At 34.8% G+C, this 21,716-nt stretch overlaps 2 protein-coding genes across 6 annotated transcripts in view; one reads left to right on the forward strand and one right to left on the reverse strand.

The window, feature by feature from the left end:
- The window catches only part of HOOK1 (hook microtubule tethering protein 1), a 76,119-nt gene that overhangs the window by 13,799 nt on the left and 40,604 nt on the right, over positions 1–21,716 (forward strand). For 4 of the 5 annotated variants that reach the window (XM_033225069.1, XM_033225070.1, XM_033225068.1 and 1 more), the window contains 8 exons: positions 605–677; positions 5,035–5,085; positions 6,288–6,420; positions 8,836–8,903; positions 10,677–10,739; positions 14,127–14,210; positions 17,257–17,423; positions 20,624–20,764. In XM_033225069.1, coding sequence (XP_033080960.1) covers positions 605–677; positions 5,035–5,085; positions 6,288–6,420; positions 8,836–8,903; positions 10,677–10,739; positions 14,127–14,210; positions 17,257–17,423; positions 20,624–20,764 — 780 coding nt within the window. The remainder of the gene's footprint in view (positions 1–604; positions 678–5,034; positions 5,086–6,287; positions 6,421–8,835; positions 8,904–10,676; positions 10,740–14,126; positions 14,211–17,256; positions 17,424–20,623; positions 20,765–21,716) is intronic. The other variant, XM_033225071.1, reaches the window with a different exon arrangement.
- On the reverse strand, positions 2,685–3,851 carry LOC117091993 (mitochondrial import receptor subunit TOM22 homolog). Its single transcript, XM_033225073.1, has one exon. It carries the CDS (start codon positions 3,772–3,774, stop codon positions 3,421–3,423), a length of 354 nt encoding a protein of 117 aa, XP_033080964.1. The 5' UTR covers positions 3,775–3,851; the 3' UTR covers positions 2,685–3,420.

Consider the following 21,716-nt stretch of genomic DNA (forward strand, 5'->3'; position numbering starts at 1 on the left):
CATAAAGATTTAGTATAGCAATTCTTTGTCTTGGCCATCAGTATCAATTTGGGACTTTGCTTTTCATTAAAACTAAACTTGTCTTTGTAGACTTCTCATTTAAACTCATTCTGCTTAATTCTACTCAATTGAATAGATTAATTTTGGGCTTTGCCATGGGTTATTAATAGTATCACCCAGGGCAAATTACTTAGACTCTCTCGTCCTCAATTCCCTAAGTAGTAAGACTGGAAATAATAATGGAGTATTTGCCAAGTTACCATCATATTTAAATGAAATAACTTGGACCAACATCAAGCACAGTGCTTGATACAGAGTAGACACTCATTAAAATGTTGGTTTTTCACCTCTTCAGGGTTGAGACTTTTGCATCTTCCTGGTAGCAGGGCACCTAGTATTAAATATTTAGTAAATGTTTGTTAAATTGAAGGGGCAAATGACTTAAATAACTTAATATGATAAATTATTACTATATAAGTAATATTCAGTATTGTTATTAAGGATAGGCTTTAAGACATAAAGTACTTTCTCTGTTGTCTGTATTTAATTTTTTTGTGTAATAAAAACATTTTCATCTTTAGTATTTTTGTTATTGTTGTTTCAGTGATGCAGCTTGGTTTAATGAATCTTGGTTAAGCCGAATTAAAGAGGATGTTGGGGACAACTGGAGAATAAAGGTATGCAGAACAAATGGGAGAAGCACTTGATCCAAACGGTGGTCCTAAAATTAGCGCTAAGCTAACCAAATCTTTTTTACAAATTAACTTTTAGTGCTTTTTATTGTGTACAGTTTGAGTTTTAACACATGCATTCTCTCATGTAACTACCATCATAATTAAATAGAAAATAGTCCTAATAACTCAAAATATGCACTTTAGGCCCATTCTTTATTAATCCTTACCCCCAGCCTTGCCCTAGGTAGCTATAGATCTCTTTTACGTCACTTTGGAGTTCATTTCTGGAATTCTGTATAAATTGAATCATATAATGTTTACCATTTTGTCTAACTTCATTCACTCAGTATAATTTTTGAGTCTCATTCATGTTGCCTGCATTAGTAGTTATTTCTCTTTTTTGCTAAGTAGTATTTAATTAAACAGATATTTTGTGGTTTGTTTAGCTATTCACTTGTTGATGGATGTTTGAATTTTTATCATTTTTGACTGTTGTGAATACAACAGCTACAAATATTCATATATGAATCTTCAGATAGATACATATTTAATTGCTCTTGGGTGAATTTCTGGGTGGAATTGCTAAGTTGTGTAAGTATGTGCTTAACCTTATAGGAAACTGCCAAACTGATTTTCTATTTTTAAGTCAGTTTAAGTAGGACATTTGTTTCATAGGATATATGATTTGTTGATACACAGTTCTTAACTGAATTACTGTGCTAATAATATGCTAATAACTGATCTTTAATGATGTTTCCTTTTCTTTTTCTGCTATTGGTTATTTGTGTCTTTTGAATGTATTTTCCTTGATAAGTCTGGGTAGATGTTTTTCAGTTTTACTTATTTATTTTCTAAAGGATTAGCTTATGTTTTCTATTCCATTGATTTTTCTCTCTGATTTTTATTATTTCCTTTCTTTCACTTAATCTGTCTTCTTTTTCTTGCTTCTTAAGATGGAAACTTAAATAATCAACTTTAAATCCTTTTTTCCCCTAGTATTAAGCAGCATCTTAGCCATATCTCACATATTTTGACAGACTGTTATTTTGTTTTCATTCAATTCAAAATATTTGGTAATTTCCCTTGTGTTTTCTCCTTTGACCTATGAGTAAATTAGAAGTAGGTATTCAAATTCAAAATATTTGAGGATTTTCCAGTTGCCTTTCTTTTATTTATTGGTTTCTAATAGATCTGAGAACATGCTCTGTATTGAGAAGTTATTTTATATTTATTGAGTCTTATTTTATGACTGAACATATGGTCTGTCTTGGTGAATGTTCCATGTGTATCTGAAAACAGCATGCATTCTACAGTTGTTGTAGAATTTGTCAAGTTTGTTGATAGTGGTATTTTTCACATCTTTATTGATATTTTCTCTTATTATCCTATATGTTTGGTATAGTATAGACTCTGAAGAGGGCCCTTAAATCTCTAGTGATGATTTCGATTTTGTTGATTTCTCCTTTGCATTTTTTTGTTTTTTACTTCATGTATTTTGAATTTTTGTTATTAAGTTTATTACACACTATATTTCTTATGTGTTCTTGAATGAATTCACTTATTATTAAATACTTTTCTTTATCCCTGGTAATATTCTTTTATTTGAAATCAAATTTGTCTAATACTAATGTAGCCACTACAGATTTTTTATGATTGTATTTTTCATTAGTATTTGTTTTTCCATTCCTTTAATCTGCCTATGTCTTTTTATTGAAAGTGTTTCACGTGGACACCTAATGGTTGGGTCTTATGATTTTATCCAGTTTGACAATCTCTATTTGATTCTTTATTGTAAAAAACTTATTTCTTATGTTCATGTTTTTGTTCAAATCCTTGAACATCTTTAAACTAGAAGTTTTAACATTGTCTCTCAATTCTTTTATCTTTCATTTCTGAGCCCATATGTATTGATTGAGTTTTCTCTTAATTTTGGTCCCCATTTTTCTGCTTTCTGTGTAGTAATTTTTTAATTTTACACAAGATATTATGAATTTTATTACTGAGTGCTGATTTTTTTTTTCAGTTGGAATCATTTTTAATATTTAAATACAAAAAGTGAGCACTGACTTCTATTGTTTTAAACACACGCACAGGTCTAACAACCAAACTGTGCAGGGGAAATGAACTCCTGATCTGTCTTCCACAGTCCCCATTCTGTGGCTGAAGCTGCAGCCAGCCTCCTCTCATACGTAGGGATTCATAGTGGCCACTTTACACTACAGGTGTAATGCATTTTATCTTTCACATTGCATGCATATCCCTCCCCAACAGCTCCATTCTTTAAAAAAAAAAAATTAAAAAATTAAAAAGGCAATCGTTAATGGTCAGGGGCAAATCCCTCCCACTGTCATCGGTTCCTACCCACAAGGGGAAAGTGACATCTTCCAGTTAGGAGCAATTTGGTGAAAGGAGTGGGGTGGCCAGAGCAGGAATAGCCGTCTGCATGGCTGCACTCTGGTATCAGAGTGAAGATAGAAGTAAGGATAGTGTGGAGGGCACGGTTGCAAGTTGAGTCTTTCCATGAGACAGTGTGGGGAGGATTCTCCCCACCAGGTTTAGATAGATCAATGTGCCAAAGTTAAAAAAAAAAAAAAAAATCCAAATAATCAGCAGTTCAAACACTTGAATTTCAAACTTATCCCACCGGGACAGCTCACACAGCAGTAACAATCTAGATCTTTCCAGGAAGTGAGGGTAGAGCCCCTGGCATTCCTCCTGAGAGCCCTGTGTTAGGTCCTAGAAGTATCTACTGCTGCTGCAGTTGCTGCTGTTGCGCCATTTGCAACTTCTCAGTCTCAAAGACAATGGGAAGAACCAGGATCATAAAGGAAGTGGTCCCAATCCACGAGGCTGCCCTGGAAAATCTGTACATTTTTTGAGCCACAAAGAGGGAAAGATCAAAAGTGGCTCCGGCCGCGGACCAGGCCCTCTCTGGAAACATCTCTGTCAGGCCCCATAGTCTCTCCGACAGGGTCTCATCTAGCTCCTCATGGTCGTCCTCCTCCAGCTCCTCCTCAGGCTTCTCCGCATTGCCTTTCGGGAGCAATTCGTCCGGGGACTGGGGTTCCCCGGCATCGGCAGCAGCAACGGCGGCAGCCATGACTGAGTGCTGATTTTTGAAGTTTTGTTTTGTTTTGTTTTGTTTTTCCAAGACAGAGTTTCGCTCTTATGCCCAGACTGGAGTGAAGTGGTGCAATCTTGGCTCACTGCAACTTCCGCCCCCCAGGTTCAAGTGATTCTCCTGCCTCAGCCTCCCAAATAGCTGGGATTACAGGTGCCCGCCACCACACCTGGCTAATTTTTGTATTTTTAGTAGAGACAGCATTTTGCCATGTTGGCCAGGCTGCTCTTGAACTCCTGACCTCAGGCGATCCACCCACCTGGCCTCCCAATTAAGTATATTCTTTTGAGGAGTGTTGAATTTTGTTCTTGCAAGCAGCTAAGGTACTTGGCATCGGTTTGATCCTTGAAAGGCCTATTTTTGGCTGTGGTGGGGGCCAGAGCTAAAGTTATTCTTTCCTTTAGGACTAAGTTAGACCCATTACTAAACTGTGACCTTTTTGGGGTCTTTAGTGAATGCTTTGTGCATGTAGCATGGTGTCTTCATTCCGGCTAGTGAGAATTTCAAAAATCTTTTGGCCTATGCAGTCTTTGGGAATGGTACAGTTTATAGTTCCCTGGATTGTTATTTCTTTGGAAAGAACATTGAGTTTCACCCATCCACATGCAAACTGGTATTTAGCCAAAGAGTCAAAGGAACCATTTTCCATAGCTCCCATCTTTTCATCTGTCTGCCCTGCAAATTCAAACTGCCCAGGCCTTCCAGAACTTCTGATGTCTGTCTTTTCAGTCAGTGAGAACAGCAGGCTTGGTTTGGTTTCCACTTCCCTACGCTGTAGTCTGAAAATTGCCTCAAGACAGAAAGCTTGTACTAGTGTAGGGCTCATTTCTGTTTGTTTTTGTTCTTTCAGAAAGCAGAGTTCTGTACTACTTGTGCTCTAAAGCTTGAAAACAATTGTTTAATGTATTTTGTCTTGTTTTCTAATTATTAGTGACAGGAGAGAAAATCAAAACTCAGTTAACTTGCTCATGACCGGAAGTGGACATGCCCATATATAAATTTTTAAAGTTGTCCCTTGGGTTCATTGTGGCGCACTTTAAATAGAATCACCCTACTTAACTAAACACTGATTAAATCTCTGATGGTTAAAAAGCATCGTGTGTTTGTATTTACAGAACTCTATTATAATGTTTTTGTTGTCCTTTTTAATTGGGGAGAATTTTTATTGTCTTTCATGCTGGCATAACTTTTCTTTCATTATTAATCTGAAATAAGAATCTCTTTTTTTTTTCACGTTAGGCCAGTAATTTAAAGAAGGTTCTTCAAGGAATTATGAGTTATTATCATGAGGTATGAAAAACATCTGACTTTGTTTAAATGCAAAATGCTATATGAAAATTACTTTAAGACTGAAAAATCACTTTTTTTTTTTGCTTATAATATTTTACTGGAATGTAAGTCATAATTGGAACATGTTTTATTGCCATTTTTATGGAATACTCATTTGTGAAAATGAACAAGTTTAAGCTTAGATATATTGATTTGTAAGATAACATTGCTTAGGTATTGATACTCCCCAAACTGATTATTTTCAAGTAGAATTACCTTCATCTTTAATATAATTTGATTTTGTGCAATACTATAAAGTAGACTTTAATTGAAGTAATTTTCTATTTAAAGCATTATTTTGACATTTCTTCCTAGTGTAAACAATAGCAAAGACATCACTGAGATTATGCTCATACAAGTAAGTTGGAAAAAATGCAAAATGAAAGTAGTATTATAAAGTCACTTTAGATAGTGCATTAGTAAAACAGTTTGTTTTTTTCTTATTCAGCATCATAACAAGTTCTCTAGTAGGGTTTTTGATATGAGAGTTTATTGCTTAATGATGGGCAGCTTTTGAATGACTTTTCCATTGAAGAATTTTTGTTTCTATTTTTTAAAGTTGTCACACAATTAAATTTGTAATTTCTCCCAAAAATGTTTAATACTCTCTAAAAAATTTCAATTTACTGAATACCTAAAACTAATTTTGAAACTTTTTTAATGCCAAGAACCATTTTAATCAGGTAAAAAATAAGAAAAAGAAAGATAAGACCAGGAAAAAAAATTAATCCACTGGATTTGTTGTTCATTTGTAAAAGTGTAGTGGTTTACATTGTGTTTCTCTGTTAATTGATTATATATGAAAATATTATGAATATTCTTTGGCTTAACATAAGCTTGTTATTTAATGGACAGGAATAAGTTTTGTCATAGTAGACTAGGCCAAGTGCTTCTTAAATTAAATTCTTCTCTCTGACAGTGGAATCAAAGGATATTCGATGTGAAACCAAAAGGGAATATAGTGCTTTCGGTTGGTTACTCAGAATTTTGGGATGTTGCCTGAACATTGCTACCTGGTTTTAATCAATAATTATTGATTTGTCATTTGTTATTTTATCTTAGTTGTTTCATGAATCTGTAATTTTTTATTGTAACAGTATTAAATGTAGCAAATTATATGCAGCCGACATAAATGAGTGATCTAATTTATTTTAATATTGTAGTTTTTGGGGCAGCAGATTTCAGAAGCACTTATCCCTAATTTAAACCAAATAACCGAATGTTCAGATCCAGTGGAGCTTGGGAGGTTGCTCCAACTTATTTTAGGTTGTGCGATCAACTGTGAAAAGAAGCAAGGTAAGTGAATTTCAATTATTTGAGGATTTCTACTTTCTAGAAACAATCTACATTACTATACAAGCTAGCTAAAATGTACTATTAAAACTTGGCAGAAAGCACTCTGAAATGTAAACCAGAAGATCTGAATTCTAGCCCAACTCTGTCATTGAAAAGTGGCATACCTTGAGTGTCCTATTTGTACCTGGATTCTGATATTCATATTCAGGGCTAAATTAAATGTATTTTAGTTTAATTAGTTTAATATATATCCAGTAAATAAGATTTAGTGGATATTCAATAAAAATTGTACTTATTCATTTGCTACATTGTGTCTATTTTACATGTAAGAACTTTATGTGGATTCGGTTTTCATAAATATTCAGCTACTTATTTATAATTCAGGTTTCTTCAGATAATAGTCTGCTCTTTTCAGAAGCATATCTGTCCAATATATCCTCCAGATAAGTAGTCTAATGATATAAATGGAATTGATGCATTATATTGGTATATCCAAACACAGTGATCCGTATTTTGCTGAGTACAAAAGGATCATATTTGGTTGCATGTAATGCTGAATGATGAACTGAACAGGCCCACACCTCCTTCCCTTGAGGGCTTTCATCTGTTTGGGTGGTGAGACCTTTGATGCTGCTGTTGTATTGCATGATCCAAACTTGTTCTTAGTACACTACCTTTACGAAAGAATAATGTTGAGTGCTTAAGTTTGCAAAATGCAAAATACTTCAAGCCAGGGCCTTGGAAAACATTCAACATTGTCTAATGAAGAAAGGATAGAAGTTGGGATAAATTTACTAACAAACTCCGAAAGGAGAAAAATAAAACAAAATACATGAAATTAATTGTAGTTTATCAATTATAAAAGGACAGTGACTAGGTGTCAGAGAATTTTTATATTAGTCCATCTCTACAACTTACTAGAAGTTTTTTTCTAGGACAAGCCAGCACTTCTCTGTAGGCTTTTATTTCTCGCTTATGAATAATGTTAAAGATCTGTATATTGGGTTTTTCATAAAAGCAGGTACATTAGCTCATGGAAGGTTAAAACTTCTCTAAATATTTAATCGCAAATTGACAAATAGTAATTTATTTATAAATCTAGTTATTTTTTGTTGTAATTGTGATTCTTTTTATTTTTTCATTGATTAATGCTTTGTTAATATTTTAATTGCTGGTTATTTGTAACTTATTTTTGCTTAATTAATCTTACCAAGTTTGTAAGTTTTATTAGTCTTTTTCAAAGGGCCAACTTTTGGCTTTGATTCTATTTTGTTGTTGTTGTTGTTTTTTTTTTTTGAGACTTAGTCTGGCTCTGTCGCCCAGGCTGGAGTGCGGTGGCACGATCTTGGCTCACTGCAAGCTCCGCCTCCCGGATTCACGTCATTCTCCTGCCTCAGCCTCCAGAGTAGCTGGGACTACAGGCGCCCGCCACTGCGCCCGGCTAATTTTTTGTATTTTTAGTAGAGACAGGGTTTCACCGTGGTCTCGATCTCCTGACCTTGTGATCCGCCCGCCTTGGCCTCCTAAAGTGCTGGGATTACAGGCGTGAGCCACGGCGCCCTGCCCTTATTTTGTTTTTACTACTTAATTTTGTTGTCCTCTTTTATCTCATTCATTTGTCTTGTGAATTAATCAGCTTTTCCTATTTTAAGCTATAATTGACATTTTAAGTGGCACTTTTGCCTTAGAGTGATTATTTTGTTGTGTCCTACAAATTTTAATATTATATGTAATATTTCCATAATTTACTTCTAAGCACTATTGAGCAATTTTGTCCCATTTAAAAAAGGAATTCGATTCCTAGATACATAACTTTTTAAAGTTTTCACACTTTTGTACTTTGCCATGTTAATTTATTTTTATTTTTTAATTTTTTTTTTTGAGATGGAGCCTTGCTCATCGCCCAGGCTGGAGTGCAGTGGCGGGATCTCGGCTCACTGCAAGCTCCGCCTCCCGGGTTCATGCCATTCTCCTGTCTCAGCCTCCCGAGTAACTGGGACTACAGGCGCCTGCTACCGCGTCCGGCTCATTTTTTGTATTTTTAGCAGAGACGGGATTTCACCGTGTTAGCCAAGATGGTCTCGGTCTCCTGACCCCGTGATCCACCCACCTCGGCCTCCCAAAGTGCTGGGATTACAGGCGTGAGCCACCGCGCCCGGCCGATTTTTGAAATGATTTTTGAAATGATTTCAAGGTACTAACTGCAACAATCTCAATCTTGAAAGAATGAACTCATTTGGTTAACAATACTCAGTTTATCTTGGTGAGGAAGGAAGACATATTGATAGGCAAATAATGTATTTACATGAAGGATTATCTGTGGGTAAATGAATTCTTATAGTCTGTTAATTTGATGGGTGAGGTACTACATGTAAAGGGTAGATTTTTTTCAGATTTGATTTTTTTAAATCATAGAACATATTCAAAATATAATGACACTGGAAGAGTCAGTTCAACATGTGGTCATGACTGCTATTCAAGAGGTAAGTTATATCATGTTCCTATGAGTATAAAAATCCTAAACCAAATTATATAAAACTTTTCATACTTTATGCTTTTCTTTTTATAAACTTGCTCTTTGTTGTAGGCTTACTTACCCTTAGCTAGCGGGTCTTCCTTTTCTTTTTTCTTTTTTTTTTTTTTTTGAGACGGAGTCTCGCTCTGTCGCCCAGGCTGGAGTGCAGTGGCCGGATCTCAGCTCACTGCAAGCTCCGCCTCCCGGGTTTACGCCATTCTCCTGCCTCAGCCTCCCGAGTAGCTGGGACTACAGGCGCCCGCCATCTCGCCCGGCTAATTTTTTGTATATTTTAGTAGAGACGGGGTTTCACCGTGTTAGCCAGGATGGTCTCGATCTCCTGACCTCGTGATCCGCCCGTCTCGGCCTCCCAAAGTGCTGGGATTACAGGCTTGAGCCACCGCGCCCGGCCGGTCTTCCTTTTCTACCCGCCAAAATATTTTAAAAGGCCTTTAAGCCCAATTTTAGTACCTTTACATTTTAAAAGCTGGTTAATAAATTAATATTGTCAAGTCTTTTTAAATCAGTGGTCCTCAACCTTTCTGGCACCAGGGACCAGTTTTGTGGAAGACAAATTTTCCGTACAACCGGGGTGGCGGGCGGGGGGAAGGTTTTTGGATGAAACTATTCCACCTCAGATAATCAGGCGTTAGATTCACATAAGAAGTGTTCACAGTGGAGTTTTTGCTCCTATGAGAATCTAATGCTGCTGCTGATCTGACAGTGACAAGTCCAGGTAATAATGCTCTCTTGCCTGCGATCACCTCCTGTGCAGCCCAGTTTTTTTTTTTGTTTTGTTTTTGTTTTTTGTTTTTTTTTGAGATGGAATCTCACTCTGTTGCTCTGTCGTCCAGGCTGGAGTACGGTGGCGCGTGATCTCGGCTCACTGCAAGTTCCGTCTCTGGGGTTCATGCCATTCTCCTGCCTCAGCCTCCCAAATAGCTGGGACTACAGGTGCCCATCATCACGCTGGGCTAATTTTTTGTATTTTTAGTAGAGGCAGGGTTTCACCGTGTTAGCCAGGATGATCTCTATCTCCTGACCTCGTGATCCACCCGCCCCGGCCTCCCAAAGTGCTGGGATTACATGCGTGAGCCACTGCACCCGGCCTATGCAGCCCAGTTTTAACAGGCCACGGACTGGTACCAGTCTGTGGCCCGGGGATTGGGGACCCTTCCTTTAAATAACTTCAACTAAGCAGGAAATGCAGGATAAACAGTCTCTGACCTGACAGGAGTTTTTCTTTTCTCTTTTTTTTCTGCCAGTTATGACAATCTTTCCTGAATTTTTCGTTTATATATACCATATGCGTTTTCAAAATGTTAGATCTGTGAGCAAATATGGTGGTACTTAGGTTTTAGAGCCAGGTAAGCTGGATTAAAGCTAGTCTAGTTATGTAAGTGGAGCCAGGAAGGATTCAGAATTAATTAATGTGATGCGGTGTTGATCATCAGTAATATGTCTTTTAGAAATTGTATTGAAATTCTTCAATACACAAGTATTTTGAATATATCTATGTATTTAAAGCACAGTTTACTTAGGTGTCCTCACTAATATGCTTGAGTTTGTGTTATTAAGTTAAACCTCCAATAAAGTTTTTATCTGAATAGTGTTCTAAGAATCCTCAAATTAAGGCAAGGAAAAGCTAAATATAAATCATTTTACTATCCTTTCAAGAAAATATATTTTACTTCATAAACATCACATTGTTATACTTAATTTTATTATTTTAATTTCCAAGTTGATGAGTAAAGAAATATTGAGCTCTCCTCTGAATGATGCTGTTGGAGAATTGGAGCAACAGGTGAGTATTTTAGTATGGAAGAAAAATGTTGAAAGCAATGTTAGGGTTTCTTTGCCAATTACTCTCATAAGGCTTACAAAAAGAGCATATACAAGAATATTTTCTTCAATGAAATTTAGTTGGTTCTTCTGCAAGATCCCAATTGAATGGAAGTGGTGTTGGTCTCCAGACATTTTTGTGATCATGTTGAAAGAGTTGAGTGACATTGAACATTCTTTCTGACACTTGTAATGTAGTTTGGACCATGCTGTATGGTTATACAGTGAAACAGAGGACAATTAAAAACAAACTCTGCTAAGTTTTAATTTATCTAGTAATGTAATTTTTTTCACTGTTGCTCTCCTCTCACTTGATATTGAAGAAACAGCTCAAAGGTCCTGTATTCAAGGCTCCTTTCCTTCAGGACTGTTTTACAGGAGGAAAAGACACTCTTCTCCCATTTATAACCCAATATGGGTTATAGAATAAAGAGTAAAAGGAAAGGCAAATGCATTGAGTACTTTTTCTGTTATATTTTTAGACACGTCTTCTTTTATGAGTGTCTCCAGTCATCTCAAGAAGTATTTCAAAAGAAAATGTTTAAAGAAATAATTTATTTAAATGTAAACATGCCATATTTTTTTCTAAACTTTTTTTCTGTAATAAAACTAAACAATGCCTTCTCTAATACTTGTAAAAGCAATTTGCAGGGATTTACATAAAATTTACTTCTGTGGTACCATAGCCTTCAATGTTAATAAGGTCATGTAAATATAATTCACACAAAGACAACAAATTAAGACTCATTTATTATTATTATTATACTTCAAGTTCTGGGTTACACATGCAGAACATGAGATTTTATTACATAGGTATACACATGTCATAGTGGTTTGCTGCACCCATCAACCCGTTACTTACATTAGGTATTTCTCCTAATGTTATCCCTTCCCTAACCCCCACCCCCAACAGGCCCTGGTGTGTGATGCTCCCCTCCTTGTGCCCATGTGTTCTTATTGTTGAACTCTCACTTATGAGTGAGAACACGTGGTGTTTGGTTTTCTGATCTTGCGATAGTTTGCTGAGAATGATGGTTTCCAGCTTCATCCATATCCCTGCAAAGGACAGGAACTCATCCTTTTTTATGGCTGCGTGGTATTCCATGGTGTGTATGTGCCACATTTTCTTAATCCAGTTTATCTTTGATGGACATTTGGGTTGGTTCCAAGTCTTTGCTATTGTGAATAGAGCTGCAATAAACATACATGTGCATGTATCTTTATCGTAGAATGATTTATAATCCTTTGGGTATATGCCCAGTAATGGGATTGCTGGGTCAAATGGTATTTCTAGTTCTAGGTCCTTGAGGAATCGCCACACTGTCTTCCAGAATTGCTGAACTAATTTACACTCCCAACAAAAGTGTAAAAGCGTTCCTATTTTTCCATAACCTCTCCAGCATCTGTTATTTCCTGACTTGTTAATGATCGCCATTCTAACTGGTGTGAGGTGGTATCTCATTGTGGTTTTGATTTGCATTTCTCTAGTGACCTGTGATGATGAGCATTTTTTCATATGTCTGTTGGCTGCATAAATGTCATCTTTTGAGAAGTGTCTGTTCATATCCTTTGCACATTTTTTGATGGAGTTGTTTGCTTTTTTCTTGTAAACTTGTTTAAGTTCTTTGTAGATTCTGGATATTAGCCCTTTGTCAGATGGATAGATTGCAAAATTTTTCTCCCATTCTGTAGGTTGCCTGTTCACTCTGATGATAGTTTCTTTGGCTGTGCAGAAGCTCGTTAGTTTAATTACATCCTATTTGTCAATTTTGGCTTTTGTTGCCATTGCTTTTGGGTTTTAGACATGAAGTTCTTGCCCATACCTATGTCCTGAATGGCATTGCCCAGGTTTTCTTCTAGGACTTTTATGGTCCTACGTCTTACCTTTAAGTCTTTGATCCATCTTGAGTTGATTTTTGTATAAGATGTAAGGAAGGGGTCCAGTTTCAGTTTTCTGCATATGGCTAGCCAGTTTTCCCAACACCATTTATTAAATAGGGAATCTTTTCCCTATTGCTTGTGTGTGTCAGGTTTATCAAAGATCAGATGGTGGTAGATGTGTGGTGTTATTTCTGAGGGCTCTGTTCTGTTCCATTGTTCTATATATCTGTTTTGGTACCAGTACCATGTTGTTTTTGTTACTGTAGCCTCGTAGTAAAATTTGAAGTCAGGTAACGTGATGCCTCCTGCTTTGTTCTTCTTGCCCACAATTGTCTTGGCTACTTGGGCTCTTTTTGATTCCATATGAAGTTTAAAGTAGTTGTTTCCAGTTCCATGAAGAAAGTCAGTGGTAGCTTGATGCGGATAGCATTGAATCTGTAAATTACTTTGGGCAGTAAGGCCATTTCCATGGTATTGATTCTTCCTATGCATGAGCATGGAATGTTTTTCCGTTTATTTGTGTCCTCTCTTATTTCCTTGACCAGTGGTTTGTAGTTATCCTTGAAGAGGTTCTTCACATCCCTTGTAAGTTGTATTCCTAGTATTTTATTCTCTTAGTAGCAATTGTGAATTGGAGTTCACTCATGATTTGGCTCTCTGTTTGTTATTGGTGTATAGGAATGCTTGTGATTTTTGCACATTGATTTTGTATCCTGAGACTTTGCTGAAGTTGCTTATCAGCTTAAGGAGATTTTGGGCTGGTATGATGGGGTTTTCTAAATATACAGTCATGCAAACAGGGACAATTTGACTTCCTCTCTTCCTATTTGAATACCCTTTATTGCTTTCTCTTGCGTGATTGCCCTGGCCAGAACTTCCAATACTATGATGAATAGGAGTGTTGAGAGAGGGTATCTTTGTCTTGTGCCAGTTTTCAAAGGGAATGCTTCCAGGTTTTGCTCATTCAGTATGATATTGGCTGTGGGTTTGTCATAAATAGCTCTTAATGTTTAGATACGTTCCACTGATACCTAGTTTTTTGAGAGTTTTTAGCATGAAAGGCTGTCGAATTTTGTTAAAGGACTTTTCTGCATCTATTGAGGTAATCATGTGGTTTTTGTCATTGGTTCTGTTTATGTGATGGATTATGTTTATTGATTTGTGTATGTTGAACCAGCCTTGCACCCCAGGGATGAAGCCGACTTGGTCATGGTGGATGAGCTTTTTGATGTGCTGCTGGATTCGATTTGCCAGTATTTTGTTGAGGATTTTCACATCAATGTTCATCAGGGACATTGGCCTAAAATTCTCTTTTTTTGTTGTAAGACTCATTTGTTAATAGGTAAATATAAAAAATAATTTCCCATATCAGTGTATATGTGTGTTGTGAGAAGAGTATATTTTTTCTGTTTTTCTATATTTGTGTCAAAACACCATTTACTAAGATTTAGGACATTTTGTATTTCAGCTTAAAAAAGCCTTGGAAGAACTTCAGGAAGCACTAGCAGAAAAGGAAGAACTGAGGCAAAGATGTGAAGAATTGGATATGCAGGTACGGGAAAAAACCCTGGAGTGAGAAAAACTTCCTCTTTAAGTTTACAGAAGTTTCTTATTGTAATTAATTAGTTGGCACTATGTTTTATAGATTAGGTTTCACTTCATGGAGGGAACATTAAAAGGAATTCTTATAGGCTTGAATATTCAATCATGAATTTCATAAATACTTTTCTCTGATAGTTGAAATTTGCTGGCTTAACTTTCTTTGAGAAAATCACTCTACTAATTGTAGAATTTCAACTATTTAGATAAGGACTCCGTTTTCATTTTTGTAAAATGGGAAAATTAAAGTTTCTACTTCATATTGTATATGTGAATATTAAACAGAGGTAATTAATTAAAAGTATTAAGTGGTGCCTGACACTTCCCCCACCACTACATTCAAGTACATGTTCATATATATGTATGTAGTCACTTACGGCAAGTTTTTGCTAACATGTATGTATATATGAACATGTGTGTTTATCATCTTATATGCACATGTATGTTAAAATGAACTTGGCATGAGCAAGAATAGTTAATGGTTAAGAGGTTAGATTGTCAAACCAGACTACCTACATTCAGTACCTGGTCATATTACTAGCTGGTTATTTGCTCCAGGCACATTACTTAATTATTCTGTACTTCAGTTTTTTCTTTTGAGAAATGAAGTAATGATAGCATATATCTCCCGGAGTCGTCCTGAGGGTTAAATGAGTTCATATATATAGCACTTAGAGCCTGGCATGGAAGTGCTATGTATATTGTTTGCATATGATGTTACTGTTACATCAAAATACAAATGTGCATATTATGCAATAAGTCTAGAAAAAGGTGTACAGAAGGTTAAGTGTACCTTCATAATATGCTGTATGTAAATGGCATTTTTTTGTTTAAATAATGAGCTAAATTTGTAGTTGATTCTCTGAAAAGTGTAAGGGCAAGGAGCAAAGGTGTAGTATAGTATCCTTGCTAGAGGAAGTAAATATCTAAAATGACAGGGCTGGATAATGCTTCTAACCCTCAAGCATTTGCAAATAAGGAAAAGGAAAAGACTTGGTTAGGGTGACTAGTCACTTAGTGCAGTGGGAGCACTGGAATTCAGGTCTTCTAAATTCATCTGTAGAAACCAGTCCTCTGTATTTGAACGAAGTGTCTCAAGTAGGGGAAATTTAATCTGTTCTCCTTCGCACCTTTCCTAACTGCACATTGTAACATACACCTTCAAACACATGCAAAGTACCTGAAATGTGTTCATTTTAAATAGGATCATATTCACCCTGTAAAATACTTCATAGGAAGATTGAGCCATTCAGATATTACCATTCTCTCGTAGGATCTAAGTACAGTCTTCTGAGAAATTCTTATTCAATAAAGAACACAAAATTCCACATTTAAAGATTTGCGTGTTTGTAACAAATAATGAAGGGTATATGATCTGGTTTTAGGTGAAAAGTGCAGAAATCCCAAACAGAGAGAGACAGAGGCAGGTGCAGATTGAACTTATCACCATGAGAGCTTGCTGAAGGAGATGCCTGACCAGCGCTGAGTCATGGTTCTAGGGTGGGAACAACGAATGTGCCTGTCTGGCACCCTCCTTACTCATGTCTGTGCCCGAAATGCCTCTGGAGCTACATTGAAGCATACGGATAGGAGCAAGATTGGTTATTCACCAGGTGTTCAAAACTAAAATTTGCCCTTGGTGTTATTCTGTTTCAGAAGAGTCCTACCCAGTTTTGATGACTGAGGGTGTTGTTTTTCCTCTGTCAGTCATTTTTTGACAGCCCCTACACTCAAGCTAGAATGAGATATTTTCTTCTTTGTGCCCTACCCTTACCCTATAGTGTGCTTCTATCAAAGCACCTTCAACATCTTTTACATAATTGTTTATATTTCTACTGTAAGGGTCTTAAGGGCAGAAACTCTTTATTCTTTTTTGTATCTGAACCACTTTGAATTATTATGCATAGCAGGTAATAGTAGTCATTAAACAGTTTACATAATAGGCATGGGTGCATGCATTGAATTTAGGAACAGAAAGTTATTTCTTTATATTGTCTGCCCAGGAACAGTTTCCCAGACTTTGTATTTCTCATTTAGAAGGCAGTAACTTGCCTATATACTATGTTCAGGGCAATCATTTGATGTTAATTTCCTATTCTTTGTGTCGTGTAGTCATATTTACATAACTGGATTGAATTGCATGTTTTGAAAATATGGATAGCAAACTTGTTCAGTAATACACTGGAAATCAGAAAAGGTTAATCAATGGTTTTTCAAACTAATTCTTAATCATATGTAAAACTTCTGGCCTTATGAAAAGACACAGCCTTAGCTATGCATTTTTTTTTATTTTTTTTATTTTTTTTATTTTTTTTAGCTATGCATTTTTAAAGATGTTTTCAAATGGAAAAGAAGTAGAACCAGGAGAGAAAATCACGCATGTTTTAAATATATGAGTTAAAAAAGTTGCTCCAGGTATTGATATTGATGTGGTTCTATACTAAGATGTTTTTATTCATTTTAAATCATAAGCAAACAGTTTAAATGTGCAAATGGAAACAGCTTAGCTTTTTGTTATTGATTCATTAATCAAATATGCTTATTTCTTGAATATGTGATGTGTGACTGACAATTTTATACTCTAAACCTATCATGATAACTTTGAACATACGTGTGTATATTTTGGCTTAGTAGGTGACGTCATTCTATAAATTAGTTTATACCTAAAAGGGGAGACAAATTAATTTTTTGAAGTTTCATTTGTACATCCAATTTTAGAGACCTGAAAACATTTTCTTCCCCAAAGAAAGGCAGGCATAGCATTTTAAAGATATAGTTACTCTATTTTCTCCATATGTGTATTGATTTGATTTCTTTTGTTTGACTTAAACGTCCTAGACTCTGAATTCTACATTCAGAAGGATCCTTAGAACTCATCTAGTATGACAGACCAAGCTATTTAATGGCTTAGATCTAAAATCTGAACTCTAGACTCTAATAAGAGTTTGTATTTGTTTGTTTTTTCTACTGGTGCTTATGTGTGTGTGTTTGTTTCTTAGGTGACTACACTTCAAGATGAAAAGAATTCTCTGGTTTCTGAAAATGAGATGATGAATGAAAAACTTGACCAGTTGGATGGCTCTTTTGATGATCCAAACACAGTGGTTGCAAAAAAGTATTTTCATGCACAGTTACAACTAGAACAATTACAGGAAGAAAACTTCAGGTAGCATTTTTAATGGAAATCATTTTATGGAGTTCTGTCTATTATATTAGTAGCAAAAAGTCACAGTATTAACAACTAATTACTAAGCTTTGTTAAGCATCTTTAGGATACTGATTAAGCTCCTGAAAATACCAAATGGTATAAGTGGTTCCTGCTCTCACAGGGCTAAGATTCACTTACGAAGTGGGAGATACACATAAAAACAAAACCATTTAAATACATGTTAAGGACCAAATCAAGGCCACAGGAAAGCCAATAGGAGTTCAAGGGAGTGATTGCTGAAACCTGGGGAGAATTGGAAGTTTCCCAAATAGGATAGGTAACCCTGTAATAAATGGAAAAAATGTAAATCGTAAGCCAAGTAGATGCTTTTCATTTTAACTTGTATATTCTTTAACAAAGTCATGTATTCTTACCTTTAATAAACATTGATTATCTTTTGTGTGTTTACCACTGAGACTTGAACTAGAAGACCTTGAGAACAGGCACTTTAATTGTACTATACATTTTTTTGTTACTTAATTTGGATATAACTTCAAACTCACAAAACAAGTTATAAGAATACTACAAGGAACTTCTTTACACCTTTTACTCAGGTTCAACATTTATTTTCCAGTTTTCTCCATTTGCTTTAGCAGTCTCTGTATATAGTCATATAATTTGCATATTTTTATCTGGGCCGTTTAAGAATGAGGACATTCTCTTATAAGCCACGTTATTTTCACATTATTGTGAAAAAATGATATAACCATTAAAATTGGGATCTTTTTCTGGACTCTCATTTCATTTCTGTTAGTAAATTTATGCCTATATGACACTATGTTAATTACTGTGGTTAGAGTATGACTTTTGAGATCTGGTAGTGTAAGTATTCCAATTTCGTTCTTTCTTTTCAAAATTTGTTTTGGCTATTCTAAGTCTTTAGCATTTTCCCATAAAATTGAGAATCAGCTAGTCAGTTTCTATTAAAAACCTTTTCAGGATTAGGATTTGGGTTGTATAATTGATATCTTATAGAAAATTCCTATCTACGAATGTGGTCTCATTTATTTAAGTATTTAATTTCACTCAGCAGTGCTGCTTGGGTATAATTTTATACCCAAGTATTTTATGTTTTTGATGCTATTGTAAATGCAATTTCAGAATTATTGTGAAAATTTGCTGCTAATCTGTAGATAGATGTATAATTATGTATTGAAACTTTGATCTTACATCCTGAAACTTGTATCTTATATATATTGAAACTTTTATATCTTGCAGAGTTTTTAAATTCACTTATTGAGCTGGTAATTTGTTTAGATTTAAAAAAAAGTCCATTCCTGCTGCTTTAACAAAATACCTTAGACAGGGTAATTTGCCAACAGTGGAAATCTACCACTCACAGTTCTGAAGACTGGGAACTCCAAAATCAAGGCACCAGCAGATTCAGTGTCTGTTTGAGGGATCCAAGATAGTTTCTTCTTGCTGAATCCTTAGATTCCTTTAACCTCTTTCATAAGAGCACTAATCCCATTAAAGGGGACAGAGCCCTCATAACTTAATCACTTCCCCAAAAGCCCCACCTCTTAATACCACCACAGTGGGGATTAGGTTTTAACATGAATTTTAGAAGAATACAGACTATGGAATCGATAGTCATCTAATCTATTAATAGAACTTCACGTCTTCCTTTCATTATTTCTGTCTTGTATTTATTTTCCTTGCCTTATTGCAAGAGCAGCCATCATTGCTTTTTTCCTGGTCTTAGAGGGATCATGTGCAATTAGGATCCATCAACTATGGTGTTAACTGTAGAGTTTTTCAATGTGCTTTTTGTCAGATTGAGGAAATTTCCCTTGTTTCCACCTTGCTAAAAGGTTTTTGTTTTTTGTTTTTGTTTTTTCAATCATGATTGGGTGTTGATTTTTGTCTGATGATTTTTCTGCATCTTGAAAAGATGATGTAGTTTTTCTTTTTCATTCTTTTAATATATTGATTGATTTTTGAATGTTAAAAACCTACATTCTGGAGATAAACCACTTTGTTCATATTTTATTCTATGTATGACTAGATTCAGTTAATAATTTAAAATAATTTTTATAACTGTCTTTATAATAGATATTGATCTGACTTTTGTCTCTTGTAGTGTCTCGTTCAGGATTTGTTATCAGACTTCTTCATCTTATAGAATAACTGAGGCATATTCTCTTTTATTTTCTGAAAGAGTTTATGTAAAAACGTTATTTCTTTCTGAAATTTTTATACAGTTTATCAGTAACACAATTTGGACCTATGGTTTTCTTTGTGAGTGGATTTTTACTGACAAATTTAATTTCTTTAATGGTCATGGGGCTTTTCAGATTTCCTATTTCATCTTGTGTCAGTTTGGTGAGTTGTATTTTTTAGTATATATGTTTATTGAAGTTGTTGAACTTATTGACATGAAGTTGTTCATAATATTCTCTTCTTATCCTTAAAATTCAGTGTATATGTTTATTTAAGTTACTGAATTTATCGACATGAAGTTGTTCATAATATTATCTTTTTATCCTTATAATGACTGTGGCAGATGTGATGATACATACTCTTTTACATTCCTGATATTGCTTGGGTTTTCTTTCGTTTTTCTTGATCACTCTTGCTAGAGGTTCATCAGTTTTTCTTAATATTTCAAACATCCTTTATTGGCTTTCTGTATTATTGATTTTAGATTTCTTTCTTTATACTTTCTTTGAATTTATGTTTCTCTTCTTTCTCTAGCCTCTTAAAGTTGAAACTTAGATCATTGATTTTAAGCCTTTCTTTCTTTCTAACATAAACCTTTAAAACTGAGAGACACTGATTTAGTGTTGTCCCCCAAATTTGATTGCTTGTCTTTTTGTTATTGTTTAGTTTGAAACATTTTCTAAATTCCATTGTGATTTTTTTTCTTGACTTGTGGGTTATTTAGGAATGTGTTGTTTAATTTACAAAGATTTAAAGCTTTTCTAGACTTATTGCGATTGATTTCTAATTTAATTAACCTTTATTATTAGAGAATATGTTCCATGATATTTCAGTCTTTTGGTATGTATTGATACATGTTTTATTCATCATCAAATATTTTATTGTATTGAGTGTTATGTATGCATTTGCATATATATTCATGCAAGTTATAATGTAATTATGTAATTATAACAAATCATAGAAGTTATAAATGCTTACTTTTTTATTTGTTCAAGGCTTGAAGCTGCAAAAGATGATTACCGTGTTCACTGTGAAGAACTTGAAAAGCAGCTAATCGAATTCCAGCATAGGAATGATGAACTGACTAGTCTTGCAGAAGAAACAAGAGCCCTGAAAGATGAAATAGATGTTCTTAGGTATGGCATGTCTTAAAAAATATAATTATGCCATTTCTGAGCTATTTAGTCAATTCAAGTATTTCATATTTTAATCAGGGATTCATAGGATTATTCCTGTATGTCAAGTATTGATCAGTTTTTAATCCAGGCTGATAGTTTTAACTTCTTTTATGTTTGCTGTTTGGGCTTGCAGTTCATGGATAATACTCAATTCTTCTGAAGACATTTTCACATTAGAACCCATAAATCCAAAATGAAACCATTAATTAAAATTTTATAAACGGAGTACTTATAGATATGTTTAACTTGACTTGCTTGTACCTATCACATTTTGTGAAATTTTTGTGTAAGGAAATGTATTCTCAATCCATATTTTGACATTTGATAAACTATAGATCAAATATAGGCAAGAATCCTAACTTTCTTTTAGAGAGGATTGTCATTTGGCAATATGAAGTTTATATTTACTTTTTTCTTATGAAATGTTAGTGAACAGTCTGTCCACGTGATCTGTATATTTTTTTGTTAATTTTTCTTAATTATTTTTTGTAGTTCCTAATACTCATTTGAAACAAAATTTGTGTAACCATTAATTTGGACCTGCTTGTGATAGTGAAGTGATTTGGTTTATTTGTTTGTTTATTTATATATTTAAGTCAGGTAAGCACAGCTCCAAAGGGAAGTGCTTTGCCTGACAAGTTTATAAATTTAGTCAACTTCCTAAATACAGTAAGTCAAATACTTAGAAGGAAACTATGCTGAATGTTGCACACAAAGGAAGGTTGGCCTGTAAGCTGCAGAGCAGCTGAGTTGTTCAATTTTATGTACAAAATTATTATTTTTATTCATTATGCTAATATATGAAATAGTTTGATAATTTAGTGTGTCAGATGTGAAGCATTTTTATTTTGATGGCTTTATACCAAAGAGGTTGGACTTTAAATGGATTTAGGCTGGAGTCTGTTTCCAA

This window comes from Trachypithecus francoisi, unplaced genomic scaffold (assembly GCF_009764315.1).
Source record: "Trachypithecus francoisi isolate TF-2019V2 unplaced genomic scaffold, Tfra_2.0 Lachesis_group12, whole genome shotgun sequence".
Lineage (NCBI taxonomy): Eukaryota > Metazoa > Chordata > Mammalia > Primates > Cercopithecidae > Trachypithecus > Trachypithecus francoisi.

What these genes read in the sequence shown, in the direction of transcription:
- LOC117091993 (XM_033225073.1), bottom strand. Translation starts at nt 3,774, where the DNA reads ATGGCTGCCGCCGTTGCTGCTGCCGATGCCGGGGAACCCCAGTCCCCG.